This window comes from Ambystoma mexicanum, chromosome 7q (assembly GCF_040938575.1).
Source record: "Ambystoma mexicanum isolate Mex_15411 chromosome 7q, UKY_AmexF1_1, whole genome shotgun sequence".
In the NCBI taxonomy this organism is placed as follows: Eukaryota; Metazoa; Chordata; class Amphibia; order Caudata; family Ambystomatidae; genus Ambystoma; species Ambystoma mexicanum.
The window spans coordinates 495,819,612-495,845,380 of NC_090941.1; the positions used below are offsets into that span (position 1 = coordinate 495,819,612).

At 46.1% G+C, this 25,769-nt stretch overlaps 1 protein-coding gene across 6 annotated transcripts in view; it reads right to left on the reverse strand.

Annotated features, from left to right (window-relative positions):
* CDADC1 (cytidine and dCMP deaminase domain containing 1) overlaps positions 1–25,769 on the reverse strand; it is a 671,523-nt gene that overhangs the window by 339,167 nt on the left and 306,587 nt on the right. For all 6 annotated transcript variants that reach the window (XM_069639921.1, XM_069639925.1, XM_069639924.1 and 3 more), the window contains one exon: positions 14,170–14,748. In XM_069639921.1, coding sequence (XP_069496022.1) covers positions 14,170–14,748 — 579 coding nt within the window. The remainder of the gene's footprint in view (positions 1–14,169; positions 14,749–25,769) is intronic.

The following is a 25,769-nucleotide window of genomic DNA, read 5'->3' on the forward strand; positions in this document are numbered from 1 at the left end:
AGACAGAGCATCTCGAAGAGGCCTTAACCCCAAAGCGCAGACATCCAGTGCCTGCCAAGTGTCTGGCCACAGACTGGAAACCGCAACTGACCATTACAAGTCCAACCATAAAAACGATGGTCTAGAGGGTTGCCCAGAGCTGTGCCAGTGGTCATGAATGATTTGAAACCTTCCAGCCATCACCTTTCTGTTTTGCTTATTTGGTAAGTAACCCACCAGATGGTTTACTTCAAACACGGAGCGCAACTTCATGTAAATTAATGATCTCACCTTGCGTCCATCTACAGTGTGCCTGTGACGCACGTCTGGCAGATCTGGGTCAGGTCACACAGTGCCCAGGCAGGATTGGTGGCAGAAGCCACTGGGGCACACCCCTCTCATCACAGGCCCAGTAGCTCACTAGATGTGCAAAGCAAACAAAGAGAAACACTGATGAGATTTGCCTTCATGCTGTGCTGTCACCGAGTACTGCAGGCTGCTCTTACCCATTCCCAGCTAGCCTTAGCCCCCATACCCTACCTGTTGGTAGAATATGGGGTATGAGCTGCACAGAAAGCCCCACCTCTGAACCCAACCATTCAGGTATTCATCACTAATGGACTGCCAACCTGTCAGTGATGGCGGTGTCATGGTTTTTCCTGTGTCCCTGTTATTTCTCCAGCTAAAGAGATCTAGATTCCAGGTGAAAAAAGCTGTTGCACATTTAGCTGCATTTATAACTGCCTTTTTCAGGTGCAACTCAGATATCTGCTCTTAGCACTGCCTCTTTGTCTAGTGGCCCGGGGTCGCAAGGACAGGTCTAGAGGTAGCAGAGGACCACCCAGGGGTAGCAGCTGCTACCCCCGACTACCCCCAACCGACGTTCATGCTGTCGACATTCAAGAGAGGGGGATATCAGTTCATGCAACTATATTAATGAAGTTGAATTGCATTCTCATCGGAAAACAAGCAATATTAGATGGAGATTGAAATCTGGCATTTTGAAACATGCAGATTTGGGAGAGGCAATGGGGAGATCGATTGAGAGATACATTTTAGAGAACGTTGGCTTTGCGGATATTTTTATGACATGGGATAGCTTTAATGTGGCGATAAGAGGAGGGTTTATAAGTTGATTATGCCACATTAAAAAGAATGGGTTACCAGAGTTGGTGTCTCTAGAACATAACCTCCAGGAAGCACCAAAAAGGTTTGCTTTTTCAGGAAAAGACATGGATAGATGAGAGGCAGTTCGCCCGGATTCCGGTGGGCGCAGGACCCTCATCACTGCAGGAGCAGTGCTGCCCCCACGCCAGGTGAGGCCAGGGCAATTATACATGGCAGGACCGCCATTCTCCACCTTTTGCACCCAGCGCGACGAGCAGATTCGAAGTCTGCATTACCTGCCCTAAATCCAGCAAAATCGCTTGATCAGTGCTCCGTGCAGCTCCGTGCCACGGACACTGCACTGAGGCTATTCCTCGCTATTGCCCGCCATTAGCCCCCTCGAGGCTACCACCTACTCCAAGATGGCCGCCCGCCCGCAATCGCCAGGTCACACAGCCCACCTCAGTGTGAACCCGGCCTGATTGGCTCCCCTCCCGCATTTCAGCCAATCCAATCGCCGGCAGGCGTCAAGCCGGCACACCCACGAAGGCCACACACTAAGGCTGCCTGTCTGGAGCCTGTCCGGAGGCGTCCTAGGCCTGAGCCACGGACCCTGGACCCACTGCGGTAAGCCTATCATACCGTTTACCTGATATGCGCAATGGTCGGTATCGCCGATCGCCCATAATCGGTACCCGCTCATGCACCATAGATATTATGGGAAAAATCGCTACATGATTCAGCCTACACACGCCGGCGCTGACGCACACCGCAGAGGCAGTCACCTGCTGATACAAGGAGTCTCTTATTCAACACAGACATAGACTACACTTTTACAGTAAAACAATTTCCCACAGGATCGCTACTTTGCCTGCTATTGTGCACACCGCCTACTTAATGCTTCCTACTAGGTGTCCCACAACGCATGCGTTTTCAAAGTACTGTTCCCTGGCCCTATTGCAATAGTCAACCCTAGGTCACCAGAAAATACTATCCAATTGTGTTGTGCATTATGGTCGCTAGAGACCACTGAACCACTGTGTTGTGCCTTATGGTCGCTAGAGACCACCGAATCACTGTGTTGTGCCTTATGGTCGCTAGAGACCACTGAATCACTGTGTTGTGCCTTATGGTCGCTAGAGACCACTAAATTTTTTGTGTTGTGCCTTATGGTCGCTAGAGACCACTGAATCACTGTGTTGTGCCTTATGGTCACTAGAGACCACTGAATTTTTTGTATTGTGCATTATGGTCGCTAGAGACCACTGAATCACTGTGTTGTGCCTTATGGTCACTAGAGACCACTGATTTTTTTGTGTTGTGCATTATGGTCGCTAGAGACCACTGAATCACTGTGTTGTGCCTTATGGTCACTAGAGACCACTGATTTTTTTGTGTTGTGCATTATGGTCGCTAGAGACCACTGAATCACTGTGTTGTGCCTTATGGTCGCTAGAGACCACCAAATCACTGTGTTGTGCCTTATGGTCGCTAGAGACCACTGAATTTTTTGTGTTGTGCATTATGGTCGCTAGAGACCACTGAATCACGGTGTTGTGCCTTATGGTCGCTAGAGACCACTGAATTTTTTGTGTTGTGCATTATGGTCGCTAGAGACCACTGAATCACGGTGTTGTGCCTTATGGTCGCTAGAGACCACTGATCTACTGTGTTATGCCTTTTGGTTGGTAGAGTTCTCTGTGCCACAGTATTGTCTAACCTATAAGGCATCCCAGCTCCCACAGTCCTATCCCAATATGTACACCACTCACACACCATACATCCTCTTAGGTATAGTCCACATCGTACTCACTAGCAGTATTGTCTACCTCCTGCCCATAGGGCAACTCAATAGCCATAGCATGGAACTCAGACACTCCACCACACACGCTACTCCCCCCAATATGCCAGAACTCATACTTAGGCAGCACAGACTCAGAACACGTACATTCCCATTAGCACTCCCCTCCACACCTATGCAGGTAACACCTAGGAACTCACGTCTAGGCTCACGCACCCATGCTAAGACCCTCCGCCCGCCAAACAACATTACCCATAAACACCTTAACAAGGCTCTAACGCTTGCTCCTCCTAGACCTCACTTGACTAATAAACCCACTCACACTACCAAAAAGCTTATTCCAACCACCGACCTCAAGCCACCACAATCAATAAAACTCCAACACCTGAAATGTGCCCTATTAAATGTTCGATCACTTAACGCCCACGCATTAGAAATCAATGATATTATTACCATCCAAGACTTAGATATGTTAGCCTTAACAGAAACTTGGTTGCATTCTGCATCTGGCCCTACTATCAGCCTAGCTCTACCGCCAGGATACTCAATCTTAAGACAGGACCGATCAGCTAAAACAGGAGGAGGGGTCGCACTAATTTTTAAAGATTCCCTAGCCCTAAGGCAGACCTCCACCACCGGGGAAGACACCACTGACATTCTGTCGGTCAAACTCACCCTCTCTCCTAAAGAAACAGTTAACATTCATGTCATATATAGACCTCCAGGCCCTGCCAATAACTTCACAAACATAGTCAACCACCTCCTTGGGAAAAACATCAAACAAACCTCTAAAATCCTGCTTCTAGGAGACCTAAACCTTGGATACAATGATAAACTTGACAAAGCAGCCACCTCACTCGCTAGAAATCTCACAGACCTAGGATTCACACAGATAGTTACTGCCCCGACCCACAATAAAGGCCGTATCCTAGACTGGGTGGCAGATCACAACTGTGGCTCCACCATCAACTCTAACACAGCCCTCCCATGGTCCGACCACAACTGCCTCCAGTTCTACATCCCCATATCCTCATACTCCAAACCACTTATACCTGCACCAGCCAAGATGGTCAGAAGTGCCAAAAAACTTACAGCAGACAATATACGTCCCTTTCTCAACAACCCTTGCCTAGCACCTCCTTTCTCCTCTGACCCCAACATTCTAGCAGAGATTTTCAAAGATACACTCACCCATGCCATCAACGCCGCAGCTCCTCTTGAAAGCAAAAAAGAAAAAAAATCGTTTCATTCCAACTCATGGTTCACAGAGGACTTATTAAACCTACGCCAGTGCAAGCGCCAAGCCCTCAAAACATGGCAGGCCAATCCCTGTGACGCAACCAAAATAGACTTTCTGCATATTTCTAAAAAGTACAAAAGTGTTATATTTCAGGCTAAGTCTGAAACATACAATAAACATATTCTGGAAGCCAACTCCCACTCAAAAGAGCTCTTCACCATCTTTAAAGAGCTCACTATCCCCCCAATCTGTACAGATGAGATTGTTAAGGACGAAGCATGGTGCAATAGCATCCAAATAGCGATGTTAAATAAAATAGACCTTCTTCAAAATAAAATAGCAGAACACTTCAAGGCTCTGCACCCCCAACAGACCCCTGTCGCCAATACCGCTAACAACCAGCACGCCTCCAATTTTAATTTCTCGCCAATCAGCGAAGCAGATGTGCTCCAAATCCTTAAACAGCTTAAACCATCTCAATGCAAAGGAGATATATGCCACCCTAACATCATTAAAGAATGCGCAGCACCCCTCACTCCGATCATCACAGCATTCATCAACGCCTCATTCAAGATGGGCATAGTCCCTGACAGCCTTAAAGAGGCTTGGGTGCGTCCGCTCTTAAAGAAACCAACCCTGGATCCTTCCCAACCTAACAATTACCGACCCATCACAACGGTCCCATTCCTTCTGAAAATCTTAGATAAAGCGGCACACATGCAGATACTGTCCTACCTGGAAAACAACTCTGTCCTAGGTAAAAGGCAGTCCGGATTTCGCAAAGGTCATGGCACTGAAACCGCCCTACTAGATCTGAAGAACCAAATTACCCTAATACTAGACAAAGGGAAACTGGCCCTTCTGCTCCTCTTAGACCTCTCGGCGGCATTTGATCTAGTTGATCATGCCATCCTCACGAACCATCTCACCCAGGCCGCACATTTCTCCACAAAAGCCACAAACTGGATCACCTCCTTCCTCGAAGGAAGAGTAATGAAAGTGTTCTCCAATATAGCTAAGGCAGAGCCTACTACCATCAAGCATGGAGTCCCGCAAGGCTCATGCACGGCGCCTACCCTCTATAACTTGTTTACCAAACCCCTCTTTGATAAACTGGATGCACTGGGGATCACATACACCAATTACGCTGACGATACCCAAGTACTCCTCCCGCTCACAGGACTCTACCACCAGGACGCAGCCACCCTCCAGAACATATACGCCACCATCCAAGCTTGGATGGCCACAAACGGCCTATGTCTCAACGGAGACAAGACTGAAATTCTCATCCTCGGTCAAAAATCCACCCTCACTAACCTAGACCCACTCTACACCAACTTCTCCATAGACAATTGCATCATCCCAGTACTACCTTCTGTAAAAACACTAGGAGTACACATTGACGCCTCACTCTCCATGGACAAACAAGTCAACTCCATTGTTTCTGCCTCCGCTCTGAGCACTAAGTTCATCAATGCCATCAAACCCTTCCTAACTAAAGATAACTGCCTCTCTATCGCCAGAGCCACCATTGGAGCCAAACTAGATTACTGTAATGCGTTACTGGCTGGCACCGCCAATTCCAATCTCATTAAACTCCAAACAACACAAAACAATGCTCTAAGAGCAGCTCTTAATATACCAAAAAGGGACCACATTGCACAAGCAAGAAAGGCAGCACACTGGCTACCTGTCAAAGATCGCATCACATTCAAAATACTCACCACTGCACACAAGTGTATCAACCTGTCCGCACCCTCCTACCTGTCTGACACCCTAAGTCAGAACCAACTCCTCCAGACCAACGAGGCAATGCCACTCCAACCAGCTCAGGGTCCCACGCATCAAACGAGCTAGAGCAGGGGGAATAAGCTTCCCCTACATTGCCCCTAAGCTATGGAACGCTCTACCTAGCACACTCAGAGCAGAAACTTCTCTCATTGCCTTCCGAAAACAGCTGAAAACCATCTTGTTTAACTAATTCCTCTCCTTCTAGTTCGCTACGCTCTCCTCATCTATCTCCACTCCTCTCTTCCTCTCCTGTAGCTATTTCTCGTTCTCTTGCAACTAAGTAATGATTTCAATGTATGCACAACTAACCATCTCTCATAGCTGCAATCTTCTCATGCAACTATTAAATGACTTCATTGTATGTACAACAAATCATATCTGTAACGAGCGCCACGATGCCCCCTGGGCTGCTTGTGCGCTAAACAAATGCGAATAAATAAATAAATAAATAGAGGCGGAAAGGCTAAAAGTTCTTCTTGGTAGCAAGGTTGATCTGCTTCCAGACAAAGGGATATTCTTTACTAACCAAGCGTATTGGGAAAGGGGAGCTAAAGGGGGCAAATAGTTGGCTGATAGATTAAAGAGAATGCTGCAACACACACTAATCAGAAATTTAGTAGATAAGGTTGGAATCCCTGTAACACCAAATGGTGAGATATGTCAACGTTTTAAGACATTCTATGAGTTATTATATACTAAGGAATCGATCCTACACAACCATATATAGAAATGTTCTTTAGAAAAAGAATGTAACTACCATGCCTCCCGATTAAGGATATAAACATGTTAGATGCGTAAGTTATACTGGAGGAGGTGGTTGCTGCCATTGACCAATTGAACAATGGGAAATCCCTGGCCTTGGATGGTTTACCAAAGGAATTCTACCAGACTTTCTCAATGCGCCTGGCCCCTTTCTTTTTTTTTCATAACAACATTTTATTAAATTTTTCAATTCAATACAATCATCACAAAATGCATCAATTATGAGTTGTTTCACGTTAACATGTTTTCAAAATATTTGTCGATTGCGGGGACTGCTGATGGCTTTGTAGCCGTCATCCGTGGAACATCCCGATCGGACAATAGCTGCTCTGTCTTCACCTTTTCTTGGGTGTGAACCATTATTCAATAAAGCGGACTACACTGGAGCCATCTGGTGAGAGGGGGCCTCCTGGTGAGGGTTTGAAATTTGGCCGCATAGTCAAAGAATGAGTCCCAAGTGGTCAGTGTTCTGTTCAGGGAGCCTGATCGAATAGCTGTGATTTTCTCGGCTACTGCTATGTCCCAACATTTGGACCACCACAATCGAAGGGCCACCTTCTTCTTTCCATAATTCGGCCATTGCGATTTTTGCCGCTAGAAGCAGGTATGTGCATAGGCTGGGTACTTGCCCTGAAAGTGGGAATGCGCCGTTTCCTGTTTCGCCCAATAGGACAATACCCGGATCCCAGGGTATGGAGAGACCGGTAATGTCTTTAATGTGCTTTATAATTTCTCTCCAATGCATTTCTGCCTTCGGACAGGCCCAGACCATGTGAAACAGTGATCCAGGTGCCGAACAGCCACGCCAGCGGGATCCAGGGGTATCCGGGATGGCCTTGTAAATTTGGGCTGGAGTAATATAGTATCTATAGCATAGTTTATATCCCCCTTCTCTATTCGTGACGCATTGAGAGCTTTTGTGCAATCTCGCCCATATTTTCCCCCACTCTTCAATCTCTATTTCTCGCCCTAGGTCTTTTTCCCACTCTAGCATGTATCTTTCTTTTATCCCTGGGTCTGACCTATCTAGGAGGTGACAGATGGTTGAAATCCCACCCCTTCTAGTTGGTGTTGTTAAAGAGAGTTCCAGCGCCGTCAGGTCTCTGGAGCATTTTTCTCGAGTTAGCCTGTGGAACATCCAGTGCCTGATCTGGGCATAATGGAACCTTTCCTGTTCCCCCACTCCAAATTTTACTTTACATCTCTCGAATGTCATGGGGGATCCCTCTTCTAGAAAATCGCCAGTTTTACCTAGCCTACCCTCTATCCAGGATTGGAACTCCCACGGGTGCCTTACCGGTGAGATGTTAGGGTTGTTCCAGATGGGGGTCAAAGGTCCCAAGGAACCGCGCACACCCCATCTCCAAGCTGCAGCTTTCCAACAATGGATCGTGACAGACGTGGCTGCAAGTGGGCCGCTATTTGCCTGTGGCTTTATATTTGGTAGGTGTGGGAGATCAGATAATGTGACTAGGCACCAGAATTCTTCGATTTGCATCCATTTCGGGGGGTCTGTTTCTTGCACCCAGGAGAATGCGTGTGATAATTGGGCGGCTAGGGTGTATCTAGCCAGGTCTGGAACTCCCAGTCCTCCCTGTGTCTTCCCCCTTAGCATGATTTGTTTGTTAATTCGAGGTCCCCCACCCCAGACCAATTCTAGTATTTTCTTTTGGAGAGCTCTTAGGGCCGGGCCCGGGATATATATAGGTAGTGCTGAGCAGTGGTAGAGCCATCTGGGGATTAGGTTCATTTTGATGGCGGTAATTCGCCCAAACCAGGAAATCTCCTCCTGTTTCCATCTTTTAAGGTCGTTTTGCAGGCTGTGAATGAGTTGTGGAATATTGCTAGAGTACAGCCGCGATGGGTCTCTTGTGATTTGGACCCCGAGATATTCAATTGTGCCCTTTGCCCATGGGATTGACAACAGGGGGGGCTAGAGATTCTTTTTCTTGTGTGGAGAGGTTGATATCTAAAGCGGAGGACTTGAACAGGTTCACCCTAAATCCTGACAGGGCACCAAATTCCCCAATTTCTTCCCATAGCGCTCCCAGGGATGTTGCTAAGGATGATGCAGTGATTAACACATCATCTGCGTATAACGCAATTTTATATTCATGGTCTCCCACCGATATCCCCTTTACATTCACATCTTGTCTAACTCTGGCTGCAAAAGGTTCCATCGACAGGGCAAAAACCAGGGGCGAAAGTGGGCAGCCCTGCCTGGTACCCCTAGAAATAATTATATGGTCGGACCTAGTGCCATTGACTCGCAGCTGTGTAGTGGGCACTTGATAGTTGGCCATCACCCATGTGGTAAAATTGGTGCCAAAGTCAAAATGTTCAAGAACCGCCCGGATATATCCCCAGTCTACCCGGTCGAAAGCCTTATGGGCATCCAATGAGATCACGGCCATCCCAACCTTCGTTTTGCAGGCGCTTTCAATTACATTTATTGTTCTCCTAATATTGTCGTGGGTGCTTCTTCCCGGTATGAATCCTGTTTGATCTCGGTTAATTAACACCAGGAGGACTGTCCCCAGTCTTTTAGCCAATACTTTAGTGAATATCTTGCCATCGTTGTTCAGGAGAGATATTGGGCGATAAGAATCCCGAGATTCAGTATCCTTCCCGGGATTATGTAATAAGACTGATCGATTCGGCCATTGAATTGGTAACTGATCTTGTGGATAGGAAGGAGTTAAATAGATTGGCCAATTGGGGAGCTAGAATTCTGGCGTATTTTTTGTAAAAATTTGCAGAGAGGCCATCTGGCCCGGGAGCAGTAGATTTGAGGGATTTAATAGATTCAATAATTTCTTCGACATTAATGGGCTCCTCCAGGAATTCCAATTGGGCTGAGCTCTGAGGGGGAATAGCACTCAGATATTCCGGCAGCTTATCTAGGAGCGTGGGATCACTGGGCATTATGGATTTATGGTGCCTCATCAGTTCATTGATTTTATCTATTTCGGAGTAGTGCAGCTTCCCATCCTCTCCCCGTATCCTTAGGATGTTGTTTCGGCTATGTATCTTTTCTAGTTTCTGCGCTAGGACTTTATTCGCTTTGTTCCCTTTGCTGTAATAGAATTGTTTTGTATATGCCAATGATTTGGCGGTTTGATCAGCGCAGTGCATTTCTAGCGCTATTTTAGCCTTTCTCAGAGACCTTTCAGCCTTTATGGTGTAACGCACTTTCAGTTCCGCTTCTCGTTGGGACACTTCTTTTTCCAGCTTAGCCATTGCGATATTTGATATTCTTCTCAGCTCCGCCCCTGCATCTATCACTGCACCTCTAACTACAGCTTTCATTGCGTCCCAGATGACATTAATAGGGGATGTTTTCGTAGTGTTCTCTGCGAAATAGTTAGTTATTGTAGTCTCAACTTCAGCTCTGATGCCTTCGTCTAGTAATAAGGAGTCATTTAGTTTCCAGTACTGCCGAGTAGGGTTCCTTTGGCCCGATATAGCTAAATTTGTGGAAACTGGAGCGTGATCCGAGATCATGCAGGTGTGTATTTCTACGTTGTTTAAGCATGGGAACACCACTCCGGAAAGCAGAATAAGGTCTATTCTCGAGTATCCTTTGTGAACAGTAGAGTAGTGTGTGTAGTCTCGTGAATTGTCATTAAATAACCTCCAGGCATCCACGGTCTCTGTTTCTCTGAACAGCTCGGCTAGTGAGAGAGCATGCTTGACGTCAGCGGTTGTGGGGGGGGGTGGGGGAGTCTTATCTATTTGCGGGTTTGGCATGGCGTTAAAATCTCCACTGATGAACAAGTGGACTTCTCGAAAGGCTAAGATAGTTGGGATGAGGTCTTTGATGAAACTGTTTTGGGATGTCTTGGGGCTGTAAATTGTAGCGATTGTGATAGGAAGTTCTTCGAAAAAGCCTTTGAGCAAGAGGAAGCGGCCCTCTGAGTCTTTTCGTATTGTGATTTTTGATAGTGGGACTTTGTCACTTAATAATATCGCTACCCCTCTTTTTTCTTCCCTGCTGTAGCGAAATAGGCTTTCTTATATCGATTGAATCTTATGCGGTGTTCATCTTCCTGTAGCAGGTGGGGTTCTTGGAGTAGCACAATGTCTCCGGATAATTGCTCCAGCCGGTGTTCCACTGAACGGCGCTTTGTTGATGAATTCATGGCCTGCACGTTCCAGGATAGGATTCTTATCTCGCTCAGATCAGCCATCGCCAGGTCTTTCTTGTTGATTATGCATTATAATTTGTTCCCCGCCTGGGACTGTGGGATTGATAAGCGGGATCTGTAGTTGTGTTGAAGTGGTACATGTCTTATTGTTATTATTGCACGCTGTAATGTTGTTCGAAAGGACGTAGCTTAAGATGGTCAGAGTCCGAAACTTTGGGATTGTCCTTTTAAAACCCCTTTCTTCCCAACCTCCCCCAACAATGAACTGGTAGGAGAACCGTCATCCTACTGCCACTGGGAATCTAGTGGCACCAATGCACTTACTGATGGCCAAATGGGCCTCCGAAGTAAAGTTTGGTGAAGTTCAGTCATTGCTCTCGCTTCATTCACATGCATGAGTGCAAATTTTCTCCCTTTGTATAGATCCCATTTTCGCTACCGAGTGGAAGCTGATTGGAGACCAAAAGCAGGAAATCATTGGAGCCTCCTTCGAAGGGTACTCAGCCCATCTCACTGTCTTTCTTCGAGGGGCCCCGAGGTCTGCGCCGTCTACTGGTTTTTATTCCCTCTCCCCCCCCTAGCATTCTCCAGGTGGGTGTGAGATATACAAATGCCAGAACAGAGGGCCAAACTCTCAGATACTGTCCCTGCCAATATTTTGTTCCACATACAGGTGGCTATCACCAGCACAACTAACTGATGAATCTGATGGTGTCATCACTCCTTTCCCGTTGGTGGCCTCTCCCCATGTGACCAGGGGATGGCAGCTGCTACCTGATCCTGACCATGGGGGGGGGGTGGATGGGCGGCTGTGTGAGGGAAGAGCACATGGTGGGGAGGTGACCCTCAGGGGTTGTGACATCATCAGACAAGACATGGTGTCCCCCTTTTTCGTTTGATTATACCCCTGCCATTCACCATGCCCTAAGGGCATATGGTCATCCCTCCCCTCACTTGCCCTTCAGGATCACTAAGAACACTGTACCAAATTTCACATCCAAATTATCAGAAACAGGCTTTTATTTCCCCAAGTGTGAGTCTGCACTCTAGTTGTTATGGAAACCTACCTGAAGCTGGGAAATTTAAACTCGCACAACAGCTGGCTGGAGAAAGCTACCCCTCTAGGTGCTGCCCGAGGAACCGCAGGGCTGGAGTGGTGTCCGTGGAGCAAAGCCGCTTTCCGACAAGGGAAAGGAAAGTAAACTGCAGGCAAACGTACACGGCAAAGGAAGCCAGAAACAAATAGAGCTTCTGGGCAATCGCTGGTACTACAAAGCAGCCTCTGTTGAACCGAAGCCCGGAGAGACGGAGAACAGAGAAGCAGGAGCCGCGCGAGAGGATGTAAAACTAGAAAAGCAGAAGCATCAAGACAAGGCAGAATGCCGGAAGCCTGCCACCAGCTTGCAGCGGGAGAACCAACATACGCCAGCCAAACTGGTGAGTCCACCCAAGGGTAGCGGGGACACAAGCATGACAAACCCAAATAAATGCAAATAAAGCAAATAAGTAAGAACCAACAAGTGAAATTCTCTCAAAGAGGCATTACAGAATAAACAGAAAAGACTGTCAAGCGTGTGAGTGTATGCAATACACCTATGAGAGAACCCCTGGCAGGATAGTATACCAGGGGGATTCAAGACAGGACATTACAGATACAAGAAATTATCAAGTCTGTACATGTGTGCAATGCTCACATGAGAAAGCCCTGGCAGGGGAGTATACCAGGCAAATTAAAGGTGCAAGAACATACGCATAAGAAAAGTCCTGGCAGGAAAATATAGCAGGCAGATTAAAGGTGCAGGAATATACCTATGTGAGAAAGCTATGGCAGGAGGGTATACCAGGAAGATACAATTTGCAAGTATATTTAAGTGGAAAAGCCCAGCCAGGAAAGGTATACCAATTATGGTCAAGTTGAACAGTGTGTACGATACAGTACCAGTGAAAGTTCTGATTAGCGTGTAACAGCAAAAAGGTTATGAAAACACATCAAAAGGAAGTGGAAACCTGGCAGGAGAGTACACTAGATATCCGAGTAAGACATGTACTAACAGTCAAGTTGTTTTGTGTGGTTGTTCAAGAGAAACTTGAGGAACTGATATTCTTGAAGGGAGCCACCCTCTGGAACAAGGAACTCCTTTTGTGTGGAAGTTACGCATTTCATTTTTGAACCTTTTCGACTTAGAGTGATTTTTCATAGATCAGAGGGCCAGAATAGTACTTTGGACACAGGACAATTTGCTTTAGACAGACTGACTTTGGACAGACACTAAGTTTTGGATTTAGGTAGGGAAACACCAAAGGGCACAGCGGCATTTCCCAACCCCTTTTTATTTTAATAAAAGTCTTTGACCAAAGCTATGAAACCAATGTGTCCGCGTCTCATTCCCGGCTCTTCACATTACCATAACAACAAAAAATAGCCTCAATAACTAAAACAAAGTCATATTTTATTATGATTTAGAAAGTCAACACATAATAGCATAGGGTGCGAGTCTATGTACCTCAAAAGCCAATTTGACCCATCGCTCGTACCCCGCCAACACTCTGCTCAATTGGCTTAATAATATAGTAAGATAACAGGGGAATACAGCCTCGGTTACCAACCCTTAAACTCTTTCATAAAAGTATTATTGTAATGTGCTTAGCTTTTTGCTGCCACTGTTAAAAAAAAAAAAAGAAATGTAGTTATGTTTAAATAATATATAGTGCTTAGTTTTATTGTGATAATTTATAGTATTAAATGAAAGTGTTTTTCCAATAAAATAGCAGGTTATTTGTTATTTCCGAATTTTTACCAAAATTAATTTCGACAAACGTTATTTTGACTTCTTTTTTTTGACCTTTTGAATACAGGAAAACTTCAAAAACTTTGAAAGTGAGTTAGTGAATAATGGGTCCCAAACTGGAACTGATGCTTCTTTTACTGAGAACTGCAGCAACAATCTAGCCGGAACTGCTGATCGTTGGGGGGACAGAAGGTTCTCAGTGGCCGGCCCTCGGGCCTGGAACACTCTTCTGTTTCATTTACATAAAATTGACTGTGTTAAGGAAACAGCTTAAAACATATTTATTCTAGTAAATTGAAATTGAGTAGCTGTTATTTTGTTCCATGCATTATTAATAAAACCTCCGCCTAGATGTGGCTTTCCGCTTGGTTCATTCGGGATATGTGTATTGCAAATCCCAAATCAAATCAAAATCAAAAAGATGTGCAGAATTTGTGATACTGCACCCCTTAGATCACCACAAACAGTCAATGACGATGGTATGTATTAGTCAAAATAAAGGCCTGGATAACCATTCTATCACAAATTCATGATCCAACTAAGGCGACTCACCTGTGCGGTATGCCAGTAACCTAGCCTGTATCATGCAGTGCCTTGCGATTTCCTGCGACAAGCCTGGATTGTGGGTGGTGTTGTGATGTTCAGCTTCTCGACAGTAAAAACCAAAACCTTGCTGTTGTGGTATGCTGGAAGCCACAGTACTCAAGAGAATTACAAGATCTTTCATATTCTGACGGAGGTTATTAAAATATGGATCTTCACATAAGTTTTCCAAACCAATGGTCATCAGTATCTGCTTGTGCTGCTCTTCACTTGAAATCAGAAATAAAGTTTCATAGTTCTTCATGTTTTCTTGTCTCCATTTAGAAAACATGTCAGCTGTGAAATTTGGGGTTGTTCTTTCAATGATTTGAATAAAATCGCACTTTACAGAGGTTTCTTCCACAAACTGTACCATGTAACATGCCAAAGGCTGCAACAAAACACACACGTGTGCCCGGCTGTTTGCCTTTAATCGTTCTACTGCTTTTGCATCAAGTTTTGCATCCTCAATGCTGGTACAGGAAACCAGTTCATTCAGCAGGCTTATTTCAGGATCTGCAGGCCAATAGGAAATCCTGTTCACGCCGGCTGAAACAAAGGACAATAAACTGTTAAAGGGGAAGTGTTAGCAGCCACTCTGCAATATATCTTACAAGACACATCAATGCCTCAAAAATACCTGTTGGAAATTAGGCAGTCATTTAAAAGATAGGAGTGTAACATAGGTCTACTCCCTGCCATAGGGTTTCAGGGTCGGTGTCTGAAAATAGAGATGGCAAGAGTAAAGATGCTGTTGTCCATTTGAGGGGGGGGACTGCCAGCACCTTTACATTGTAAGCCAGAGGAAAACATTGATTCCATTGTAAAAGGGACGGTGGGGAGGAAAGCGTCTGCTAGAACTACACACAAATACACATTTCCCCACTTTGCTTGTTTTGAATGTGCTCAACAGGGCTGTAAGGAAGAGATGGAGAATACAAGTGGTGTTAACTGCTTAGGACATCTCTAAAAAGGCTTCGGCTGAGAGAAAAGGAATGATTGCCACCAGCTATTATGACAGTTAAGACTGCAATGTCCGAGAGAAGGCGGATTTTAGGGAGGTCCTTCCAGTTGGAGGAGGCACTGTAAAGAGAAGAGGTGAAGGCGTGTTTGTAGCGAATGGCTCTTAAACCATGAGAATGTAATGTCCCTTTGCTTAAAAGCTCAACAATTGTTGGGGGAGATGGTATTAACGTGAGCGTGAGATGGGGACTAAAACTGGCAAGCATAACCAAAGGTCCTCCAGAAACACTGCTCTAATACAAAGATGTTGATTTCCACAATGTTGGTGGATGTTCCTCATATGGGATTTTTGAGCAAGGGCCAAAGAATCCGTACTTCACAGTGAGCACTCGCTCTTTGGCTGGAACCTTGCTTGTATACTTAAATCACTTGTGACAGGGACTGAACTTCAGGCCGAGGTACAACAACTCGCGATTCTGTGCACAATACCTGCCTAGCTCACGCCAATGGCTAGAGAGGACTTTATAACCAACTATTAAACTGACCCTTCCCACACTCATATGAGAAAAAGATTTCATATTTGATATCCCACCTGCTTTCAAAGCATTTGAATTACTCTTAGTTCCATGGTTTGCCACTTGTCGGCAGGAAGCTGCATGAAAATGATGTTAAAATGCAAATTTGTGATGATGTCCTATTCTAGAGCATTATTGTCCTTTTAGGTAGCAACCATGTTGTCCCAAGCAAATTGGCCCAGCAACTTGCAGTCTGGTGGGAGGCATAGGAAATTCGAATAAAAGCTGCAACCAACAGAGGCCCTATGACTCGAATGTATTTGAAAAACGTTATACCGTGGTCTAAAAAATGAACACCATATGCTAAAGCAAAAAGGAATGTTTGCATGCAGCTATGCAGTAGGTTTGTGTGTTGGATGGCCCGGCACTTAACACATTGGAAGTAACAGATGGACAACCACTATTGGAATCATATTGATCTACATACACAAAGTTGAAAATAATTGTCTACATTCGAATGAAGACCTTTTTGGTTGGGATTGATATTGACAGGGCCAAAAGCTTGAAACATATGACAATCTGGGTGATAGAGTGTTTGCGTGTATGTGTGTTTCCATGAGAGAGAGAGAGAGAGAGAGAGAGAGAGAGAGAGAGAGAAACATCTAGTAGCTATGAGTAGAAGCTCAATTCCATTTAAGAGCCACATGCAATGCACCCTGGATAGGTCTGCTCTGGAATTTTGTCATTGGCTTCTAGGTCAGTGCTATTTTACACATAGCTATTTCAACCCAAGACATATAGCCCTCAGGGATGCAGACAATTGCATACACGTGTCAGCCGTATTAGGGATTATCAATGCAGCATAGTCTGACATCCTTGTGGTTGGAGCATTGGGGATATGTTTAGCAAATACCTGCAAAGTTATGGTGAGTTCATAAAGGCTTAAAGGAACCTCCATCACACAGGCCCCCCCGCACCCACACCAAAATACATAATTGTGTGGGCAAAATCACCATTGGGTAAAGAGTATAATCAAAACCATTTGGAAACTCATAATATGAGTTGAACATATTAATTGACCACGCACCACCTCAATGACATAGCCTATCATGCAGCCCATTACAGTCCATCGCACAACGTTAGATTTATTGGATCAGATCTAATGGGGAGAGTCATCCCCATTGGCCCCCTCTGCTTCCCGGTCCCGAATAACTAGGAAGTTCTGAAACTCTGCTAGCTTCCATTGTGGTATTGACAGGTTTCGATAGACTCGCTCCCTCTCCTTAGATGTGTGTACGTCTGCAACCGAACACATAACTAGGGACACACTTCCACATCCGAGTGCATTGCGTCTCTCTGCCATGACAATGACTAGATTACAGAACCTGATCTGAAGTGATGACACGCCAAACTAATCCCCCAGCACATTAGCCGTGAATCTGTTATGCTCACCTGGTATCCACAGGGACGCCACCCAGCCGGGTTAATCGCTGGTATGCTTCTCAGCTTTGCCCTGATGTGGTCTGCGGGGAAGGTTCTGCCTGAAAATACAGGAGGACTGTGTTCAAGACTGACCAACTGGGGTAAGTATCCTGCCTCCACCCCCGTATGATTTCAGTCCCTCTGGCGCCCTCTCCTCACCTTGTGGTAGAATTAGGCGTGTTCTCCGTCCTGCCTTCTTTGCAGGGGCGCGTTGTCTTTTATGGGTGAGTGCAGTCCAGTTACTTCACCGACGTCGGCCCATTTGATATTGTTCAGGTAGGTCTTATTGCTGTTCTTTAGTTTTGTTGCTATCCTGCATGCCTTTCTTGTTTAAAATGTCTCTTTAGTCTCCCTTATGTATGCAGAGCTTCAGCGCGGTGAACTGGCTTGGTTGAGCCCCGTTGGTAAATGATGGCGCATTAAGAGCGCTATGATGCAGTAAGTAAGCGCTATGCGCAGCGCTGTAAAGTCTTGCCTTTGCTAACCTGTGTTTTCCTTCCTTGTAGGTCGCAGTGTTCTTCAGCGCGATTGGAACGTCCGGAGTGGTGCCAGCCGAGAGGCGACCAGCCAGGTAAGCCTTTTGAGCAGTTCGTAATTTGTAAATGTCTCTACTGCTTTCTTTAATGTTGCCTCTATCTTCCTTTTTCAGGTCGTTCTGTCCGGGAGGTGTGCAGATTCGAGGAAGCTATTCTCATGCTGCTAATGATGTTCCTTTCGTCTCCTTGCAGGTTCTGCTTCTCCGAGGTTTGAGGGAATAGCTGGACACAGTGAGCGTCACGTTGCAAGCTGCAAAGTAACGCGAAGCGTGTTGTCTTGCTCGGGTGTGGTTTAAATAGCCCCAACAAAATAGTCCAGATAAAGTAGTCCCTAGGCTACCACAACCAAAACACTAGACCACATAGCTTGGTTCTTAGGAACCAAGCTATGTGGATGCCTCCATGTTGGCTGACAATACAATAAAGTAGTTCCCAAGCACATTGTTTTTCATGGTGTATGAGGCTGGCGCCATAGGCGCCAAGACTGGCCCCATGAGGGCTTTTGAAGAGGTTGCCAGGCTCTAGAGCCCCGAGTCCTGACTCCACCTGGCCAATGGGTTTGCCAGAGGGGGTTTTGGGCGAGGGTCGAGACAGCACTCCCCCCTAAGGCCCCTCCCATGGTGTTCCTTCTGTCTGGCCCAGGTTTGGTTGGGAAGTTCCGATGGAATTTCCTGATTAGATGTGGTGCGTGGGTATTCTCACTGGGCTCCCAGGATCTATCTTGTGGTCCAAATCCATTCCAATCAACGAGATAATATAGCTTGGTCCTAGAGTATTTAGAGTCCAAGATATCTTTGACTTCAAATTCTGGTTCTCCGTCAACAAGTATGGGCTTAGGTGGTGTCCCAACGTGTGCCGGGTTGCATTGGTTTCAGGAGGGACACATGGAATACGGGGTGGATGTGTAGATTAGGTGGTAAATCCAGTTTCATGGCTGCTGGGTTGATAATTGCCTTAATGGTATAGAGTCCTAAGAATTTGGGATGAAAGGTCCGTGTTCCCTTGATGGGTACGAATTTAGCGGCTAATCAAACTTTGTCTCCTACTTGATAATCAGGGGCCTTTTTCCAGTGTTGGTCGGCGAATCTCTTTTGTTATTCTTTGGCATGAATAAGATATTCCTTTGCCCTTTTGAAAGCCTGAGTAATGGTTGTGTGTAGAGTCTTTACCGCTAGCATTTCCAAGCTGGCTCGAAGGTCTATTTCAGAGGTACGTGGATGTCTGCCATAAAGGGTATAGAAGGGCGTTTGTCCCGTGCTTGAATGCAAAGAATTGTTATATGCATATTCGGCTATCCATAGTAGGTCTTTCCAATTCTTTTGTTCGTGGTGCAGCATGCACCGTAAATATTGCTCGAGTGTCTGATTGGTTCTCTCGGTTTGGCCGTCCGTTTGGGGATGGTGTCTGGTAGATAGACAGACATCGATCTGCGCCATTGCACAACATTTTTTCCAGAAGTTTGAAACAAACTGGCTTCCTCGATCAGAGACCAGAACCGAAGGGAAGCAATGTAGCTTAACCACGCCTTCCAGGAACACTTTTGCTAAAGTGGCTGCGTCTGGGAGGCCTTTGAGAGGAATAAAATGGGCCATCTTCAAGAAGAAGTCCACAACTACAAGGAAGTGTTGAACCCTTGGCTTGGAGGTAGATCAGTGATGAAGTCAAGGGAAAGAGTGTGCCATGGAACTGGAGGAATGTCCAATGGTTGCAGGAGACCAGATGGTTTTTGTTTCTGTGATTTATTTTGTGCACAGACACCGCAGGACTGAATATACTGAATGATGTCCTTACGCCAGGTAGGCCACCAAAAGTTCTCCTTCACCTTAGCTAGGGTTTTGGCGATCCCAGGATACCCTTCGATCGGTGAATCGTGATAGTTTGAAATAATATGCTGTTGCAATTCCTTCTTGGGTACATATAGGCTATCTCTAAAAACGGGTAGATGGTCCTTGATGGTATATTGTTCTCCTTGAGTTTGTCATGCGAGGTAGGCATCAGGATTCATTGTCCGTTGGATTTCTTTTCGCAGTTCTGCTTGTGTTAAGGCTGTCGTGATACCCAAGAGTTTGTCTTCAGGTATAATAGGTACTGGGTCTGGAGTTGTATATACTATTTCATCTATGCCCATGCGAGATAAGGCATCCGCCTTTCCTTTTCTGACTCCTGGTCAAAATGTGATTACATAATCATATTCGGCGAAGAAAAGGGCCCACCGTAATTGGCGTGAGGAATGGGCCTTGGCTGTTTTGAGATATTGCAGGTTTTGGTGGTCTGTGATGAATGTAATGGTGTGTCTGGCCCCCAGAAGGTAGTGCCTCCAGGCTTTAAAGGCGGATTTGATAGCCAGGAGTTCCTTGTCCGTGATGGCATAATTAATCTCTGGAGGTGAGAACTTTTTCGACCAGAAGGCCACAGGATGTAGCTGGCCGGTTTCCGGGTCTCTCTGTGAAAGGAGAGCCCCCATTGCTAGACTGGACGCATCAGTTTCAATAACATAAGGGAGGTCTGGACGAGGATGTCGCAGGATTGGAGCAGAGGCAAACCTTTGTTTAAGTTCCTGAAAGGCTTCTTCTGCTTCTTCGGTCCAAGCAAACTATTTATTGTTTTTTCGTAATAGTACTGTGATTGGGTGCACAACCTGAGAGAAGTCTGGGATGAACCGGCGGTAGAAGTTCGCAAAGCCCAGCATGCTTTCTACCCCTTTCAGAGACGTCGGTGAAGGCCATTTCAGAATGGCATCTACCTTGTGCACGTCCATTCTGATGCCTCCTGGAGTAAGGATAAAACCAAGAAATTCGACTTTGGTGACATGAAAAAAAGCATTTTTCAAGCTTTGCAAAAAAGCGATGTTGACGGAGCTTGGTGAGGACTGAATGAACGTGCCTGACATTATCTTGTTCCGAGGCGGAGTATACTAATATGTCGTCTATGTACACTAAGGCGCACACATCAATTAACTCTGTTAAGACGTCATTCATGAAATATTGGAATGCCGCAGGAGCGTTGCATAACCCGAAGGGCATGACTTTATATTCAAACAAGCCGTACTTAGTACGTAAGGTGGTTTTCCATTTATCTCCTTTTCTGACTCGGACCAGGTGGTGCGCTCCTCGAAGGTCCAATTTGGTATAAATCTGGGCATCTTTAACTTGGTCTAGCATCTCAGGGATAAGTGGCAAGGGGTAGCGGTTCTTCACAGTGATCTGGTTCAATGCCTGGTAGTCAATACAGGTTCTCAAGTCTCCTTCCTTTTTCGGTACGAAGAACAAAGGACTGGCTGCGGGGGACTTCGAAGGACGGATAAATCAGTTTGCAAGGTACTGGTCTAAATAGGATTTCAAATGAAGGTTTTCTGGTTCTGTGAGAGTGTAGATCCTGCCCCAAGGGATTTGTGCACCAGGAACAAGGTCGATCTGACAGTCATAGGGCCTGTGCGACGGCAATGTATTGACTTGGTCCTTTCGGAAAACATCCTTGAAATCATGGTATTCAATTGGCAAGGTATTAGTTGCTCCTAGGGTTGATACTGTCGCTCCGGGAGTCATGGGGATACAGACGTCGGGTTTCTCCTCTTGGTAATAGCAGGCAGGGGAGCAGTCACCGGGGAAGGTTAATTTTCGTGCCCGCCAGTCTATCAAAGGGTTGTGAGCAACCAACTATGGAATCCCTAGTATTAGCCTGAACTGAGGTGCCTTGATGAGATCGAATGAAATAGACTCCTGATGTCCGTCCTGGCACAGCAAGGTTACCATGGCTGTGCACTGGGTTACTGGTCCGGAAGCGATTTCTGTCCCATCCACGGTGGTTACCTTGTCCATAGTTGGCTTAGAACTCAAAGGAAACCCCATCTCTGCTGCCAGTTCTTGATCAATATAATTTCCAACTGCTCCACTATCGTATGCTTCAACAGCATGCATTCTTGACGACTGTTGGTGGTTAATTAAGATCACTTGTATTGCAAAGTGTGAGGTCAACAACTCTTTCTTCTCACTCGACAAACTGACCTCTACGTTTGTCGAGCTTGGTAGTTTTCCGATTCCTTATTTTCATCCTTCTATGTGGCCCTGACTGTTCTTCTTGGGGGTTTTACTGGACAGTCCTTCAGGAAATGTCCTGGTTTCCCACACTACAAACAAAGCTGTTGTTGTCTTCTTTTGTCCCGCTCTTGTTTTGTTAATGGAGGCCGTATCCCTCCAATCTGCATGGGTTCTGCAGCATTTTCAGGTACACAGGGTGTGTTTTCCCTTGGTCGAACACACACAGTCCGAGGGTCCGTCTTAGACCGGTCTGCCTTTCGGTCCTGCAACCGGTGGTCTAGCTGCACGACCAGATTTATGAATTCTGCAGAGTCTCTGGGTGGATCAACCACCTGGGCTAAGACGTCCTTTAATTCGCCCCGTAATCCTCGATGGAATAACGTGGTTCTTTTGTTTTCTGGCCACCTAGCTTCGGCAACCAGTCTGTTGAAGGTAGCAAGGTACGTTAACAAGTCCTGATTCCCGTGTCGGAGGGACAAGAGTTAATTGTCTACTGCTTGTTCCTGGGTATGGCGAGCAAAATGTTTTTCCATTTCTCTCTGGAACCCCCCAAAGTCATGTAATAGAGGATTGTCATGGGTTACCAACGGCACCGACCAATCTGCTGCACTACCACTCAGGTATGATAAGACAAAAGCTACCCGAGCTTGGTCGTTTGGAAATGCTCCAGGCCTAAAAAGAAAATGAAGGCGGCACTGATTGATGAATGCCGCATACTTCCGTGGGTCGCCTGAGAACCTTTCTGGTGGTGCCAGAGGCACTGTTCCAGGTAACGTGATCTCTACCGGAGTGGGTGGTATGGCAGGGTTTTGCATCATTGGATTGCTTCCAGGTAGAGGTGTCTGTCCTGCCTGTGATTTCAAGTATTGCCTGCTAATCTCTTCAGTGCGTTCTTTGGTCACTATTAGGTCTCTCCAGAGGGCACTAGTCTCTTGTCGGGCAGAATGAACCTCAGCACAAAGCTCTCCTAGTAATTGGGCCAATTGGTCCATTTCTGATGTCTCCATGGCGCCCAGGTGGATTTGTTATGGTAGGCTTTGCGTTCTGTTATGCTCACCTGGTATCCACAGGGCCGCCACCCAGCCGGGTTACTCGCTGGTATGCTTCTCAGCTTTGCCCTGATGTGGTCTGCAGGGAAGGTTCTGCCTTGTGGTAGAATTAGGTGTGCTCTCCGTCCTGCCTTCTTTGAAGGTGCGCGTTGTCTTTCATGGGCGAGTGCGGTCCAGTTACTTCACTGACGCTGGCCCGTTTGATATTGTTCAGGTAGGTCTTATTGTTGTTCTTTAGTTTTATTGCTATCCTGCATGCCTTTCTTTGTTTAAAATGTCTCTTTTTTCTCCCTTGGTTATGCAGAGCTTGAGCCCCGCTGGTAAATGATGGCGCATTAAGAGCGCTATGATGCGGTAAGTAAGTGCTATGCGCAGCGCTGCAAAGTCTTGCCTTTGCTAACCTGTCTTTTTCTTCCTTGTGGGTCGCGGTGTTCTTCAGCGCGAGTGGAATGTCCGGAGTGGTGTCAGCCGAGAGGCGACCAGCCAGGTAAGCCTTTTGAGTAGTTCGTAATTTGTAAATGTCTCTACTGCTTTCTTTAATGTTGCGTCTATCTTCCTCTTTTAGGTCGTTCTGTCCGGGAGGCGTGCAGATTCGAGGAAGCTGTTTTCAGTAGCTGTAAGTATTTAAAGATGAAGACTGCAGGTAAGATGCTGCTGCTAATGATGTTCCTTTTGTCTCCTTGCAGGTTCTGCTTCTCCGAGGTTCGAGGGAATAGCTGGACACGGTGAGCGTCACGTTGCAAGCTGCAAAGTAACGCGAAGCGTGTCGTCGTGCTCGGGTGTGGTTTAAATAGCCCCAACAAAATAGTCCAGGTAAAGTAGTCCCTAGGCTACCACACCCAAAACACTAGACCTCATAGCTATGTGGATACCTCCATGTTGGCTGACAATACAATAAAGTAGTTCCCAAGCACATTGTTTTTCATGGTGTATAAGCCTGGCGCCTAGGGCCCCATGAGGGCTTTTGAAGAGGATGCCAGGCTCTAGAGGCCCGAGTCCTGACTCCACCTGGCCAATGGGTTTGCCAGAGGGGGTTTTGGGCGAGGGTCGGGACACTTGCCGGTGGGGCAGTCACAACGTACTCAGCGGGACACTTGACAACCACCACAACTAATGGCTGCGATAATGCTTCTATCAGTATTTCTAGCAGTGCTGCATGCTGCACTGGGGATCCAACTGCCCTCCAAAACCCCTTCCTGTTCTAGCAGGATAGACCAGCATTTACCGTTGTTGTAACGTACACCCAGTCTGAATATATTGTAACATAGCACCCTTTAGATGCTCTTAATGCTTCAATGAGCGCTATGAGTTCTGCCACCTGTGCAGAATAATGCATGAGTAACCATTTCATGACCATCGTCTTATACTCTCCTTCCAGGAGTCGTACCACTGCTGCCCCTGTCCGTCTTTGCCCAAACTCCTGATCAATTGTCAACAAAAAGTACCTCGTCATCTGTCAACGCACAGTCCCTTGCTTTAGGAATGTTGCCCTCCTCCCCCTCATATGTGGCACAATCATGCGTAGTTGAGTCCTCTGTAGTAGGCGTGTCCATTAAAAAGGTGGCAGGGGTCACTGTTTTGAACCTAAACACATGAATATGCGCTGTAGAAATGATGACCTCATATGCCAAAGATCTTTGTGTAGTGAGAGTACATTATGAATGGCAAACAAAGAATGTTCCACATACAACGTGACTGAAAACCCCATTACAATTGTAGAACTTTTCTCTATTGTGAAGCTTGTTCGCACACAAACTGCCCTTGCATCACTGTATCCAAAGTGCTGCTATAATAGGCTAATGGTTTATGGCCCATAGTGCTCTTCTGAGTCAATACAGCTGTCATAAGCTGGCCATCTGAATGTGAAAACAAAAATTCCTGCATGTAATCTGGGGTGGCCAGTACGGGTGCCGAACTAATAACTTCTTTTAAATCATTAAATTGTTAGAAAATGTCTGCCGTCCACTATAATTTATGGTCCTTTGTTTTTTGTGCTTCCCTAATTCCCTGTAAGAGTGGCCTTGTGTATGCCACGTAATCCATGATCCAGGCCCTACAGTAGTTACACATGCCCAGAAACTTCTGCATTTCTTGAACTGAGGCGGGTATGGGGGTAGTGATTACTAAAGCTGCCCTATCTGGTAGTATTCTTTTACCATTTGCTGATATGTACTGCCCCATATAGAGCACCCCCTGTTGACAATATTGCAATTTGGCCTTGTGGACCTTGTACCCCTTACAGGCCAGCAATTGTAGGAGTGCAATGGAGTCCCGTCGGCAGTGATGTTCGCTGGCACTACACACTAACAGGTCGTCCACGTAATGAATAATCATGCTAGGCACCTGAATATTTCCTAGATTGGCATGAAGTATTCTGTTAAATGCGCTCTGGCTCTCGCAGTATCCCAGAGGTAACCTAATATGCTCGAACCGCATCTGGCCCTGCCTAAATGCCGTGAGGTTCCTTGATTCAGAATGAGGAGAAATGCTGCATAAAATTGTTGCATGATTAGACTGGAAATTCTTTCTGTACCACGTCAGTTAGGGGGCTTAAGTCCTGAATCATTCTCCAATTGCCCCTTGTTGATTTTTTGACAGGGTATATCGCTGTGTTACACTGGGATTTAGATGGCACAATGATCCCCTTGTCCAGTAGGGCCTGTATTGTCCTTCTAATACCCTCTCAGGCTTCCCTCGATAATGGATATTGTCTTACACTGGGCAGCACTGCACCTAGCTTTAGTGTTATACGCACAGGGGGTCACGTCTTTCAGTAATCCTACATCATGTGGATTTGTAGTCTACAGCTGTGAAGGCACATGTTGCAAGTCTTCATCAAGGAATAGGTGTGGAGTTAATACTGCCACCAGGGGGCACTGCACCCTTCGGTACTGTATCATTATATCACAGGGGATAAAGATCTCTAGTATTATTTCCCCATCTCTGTCGTTATTTTCAAATAATTCATAAACCGTCATTTCCTTTAGC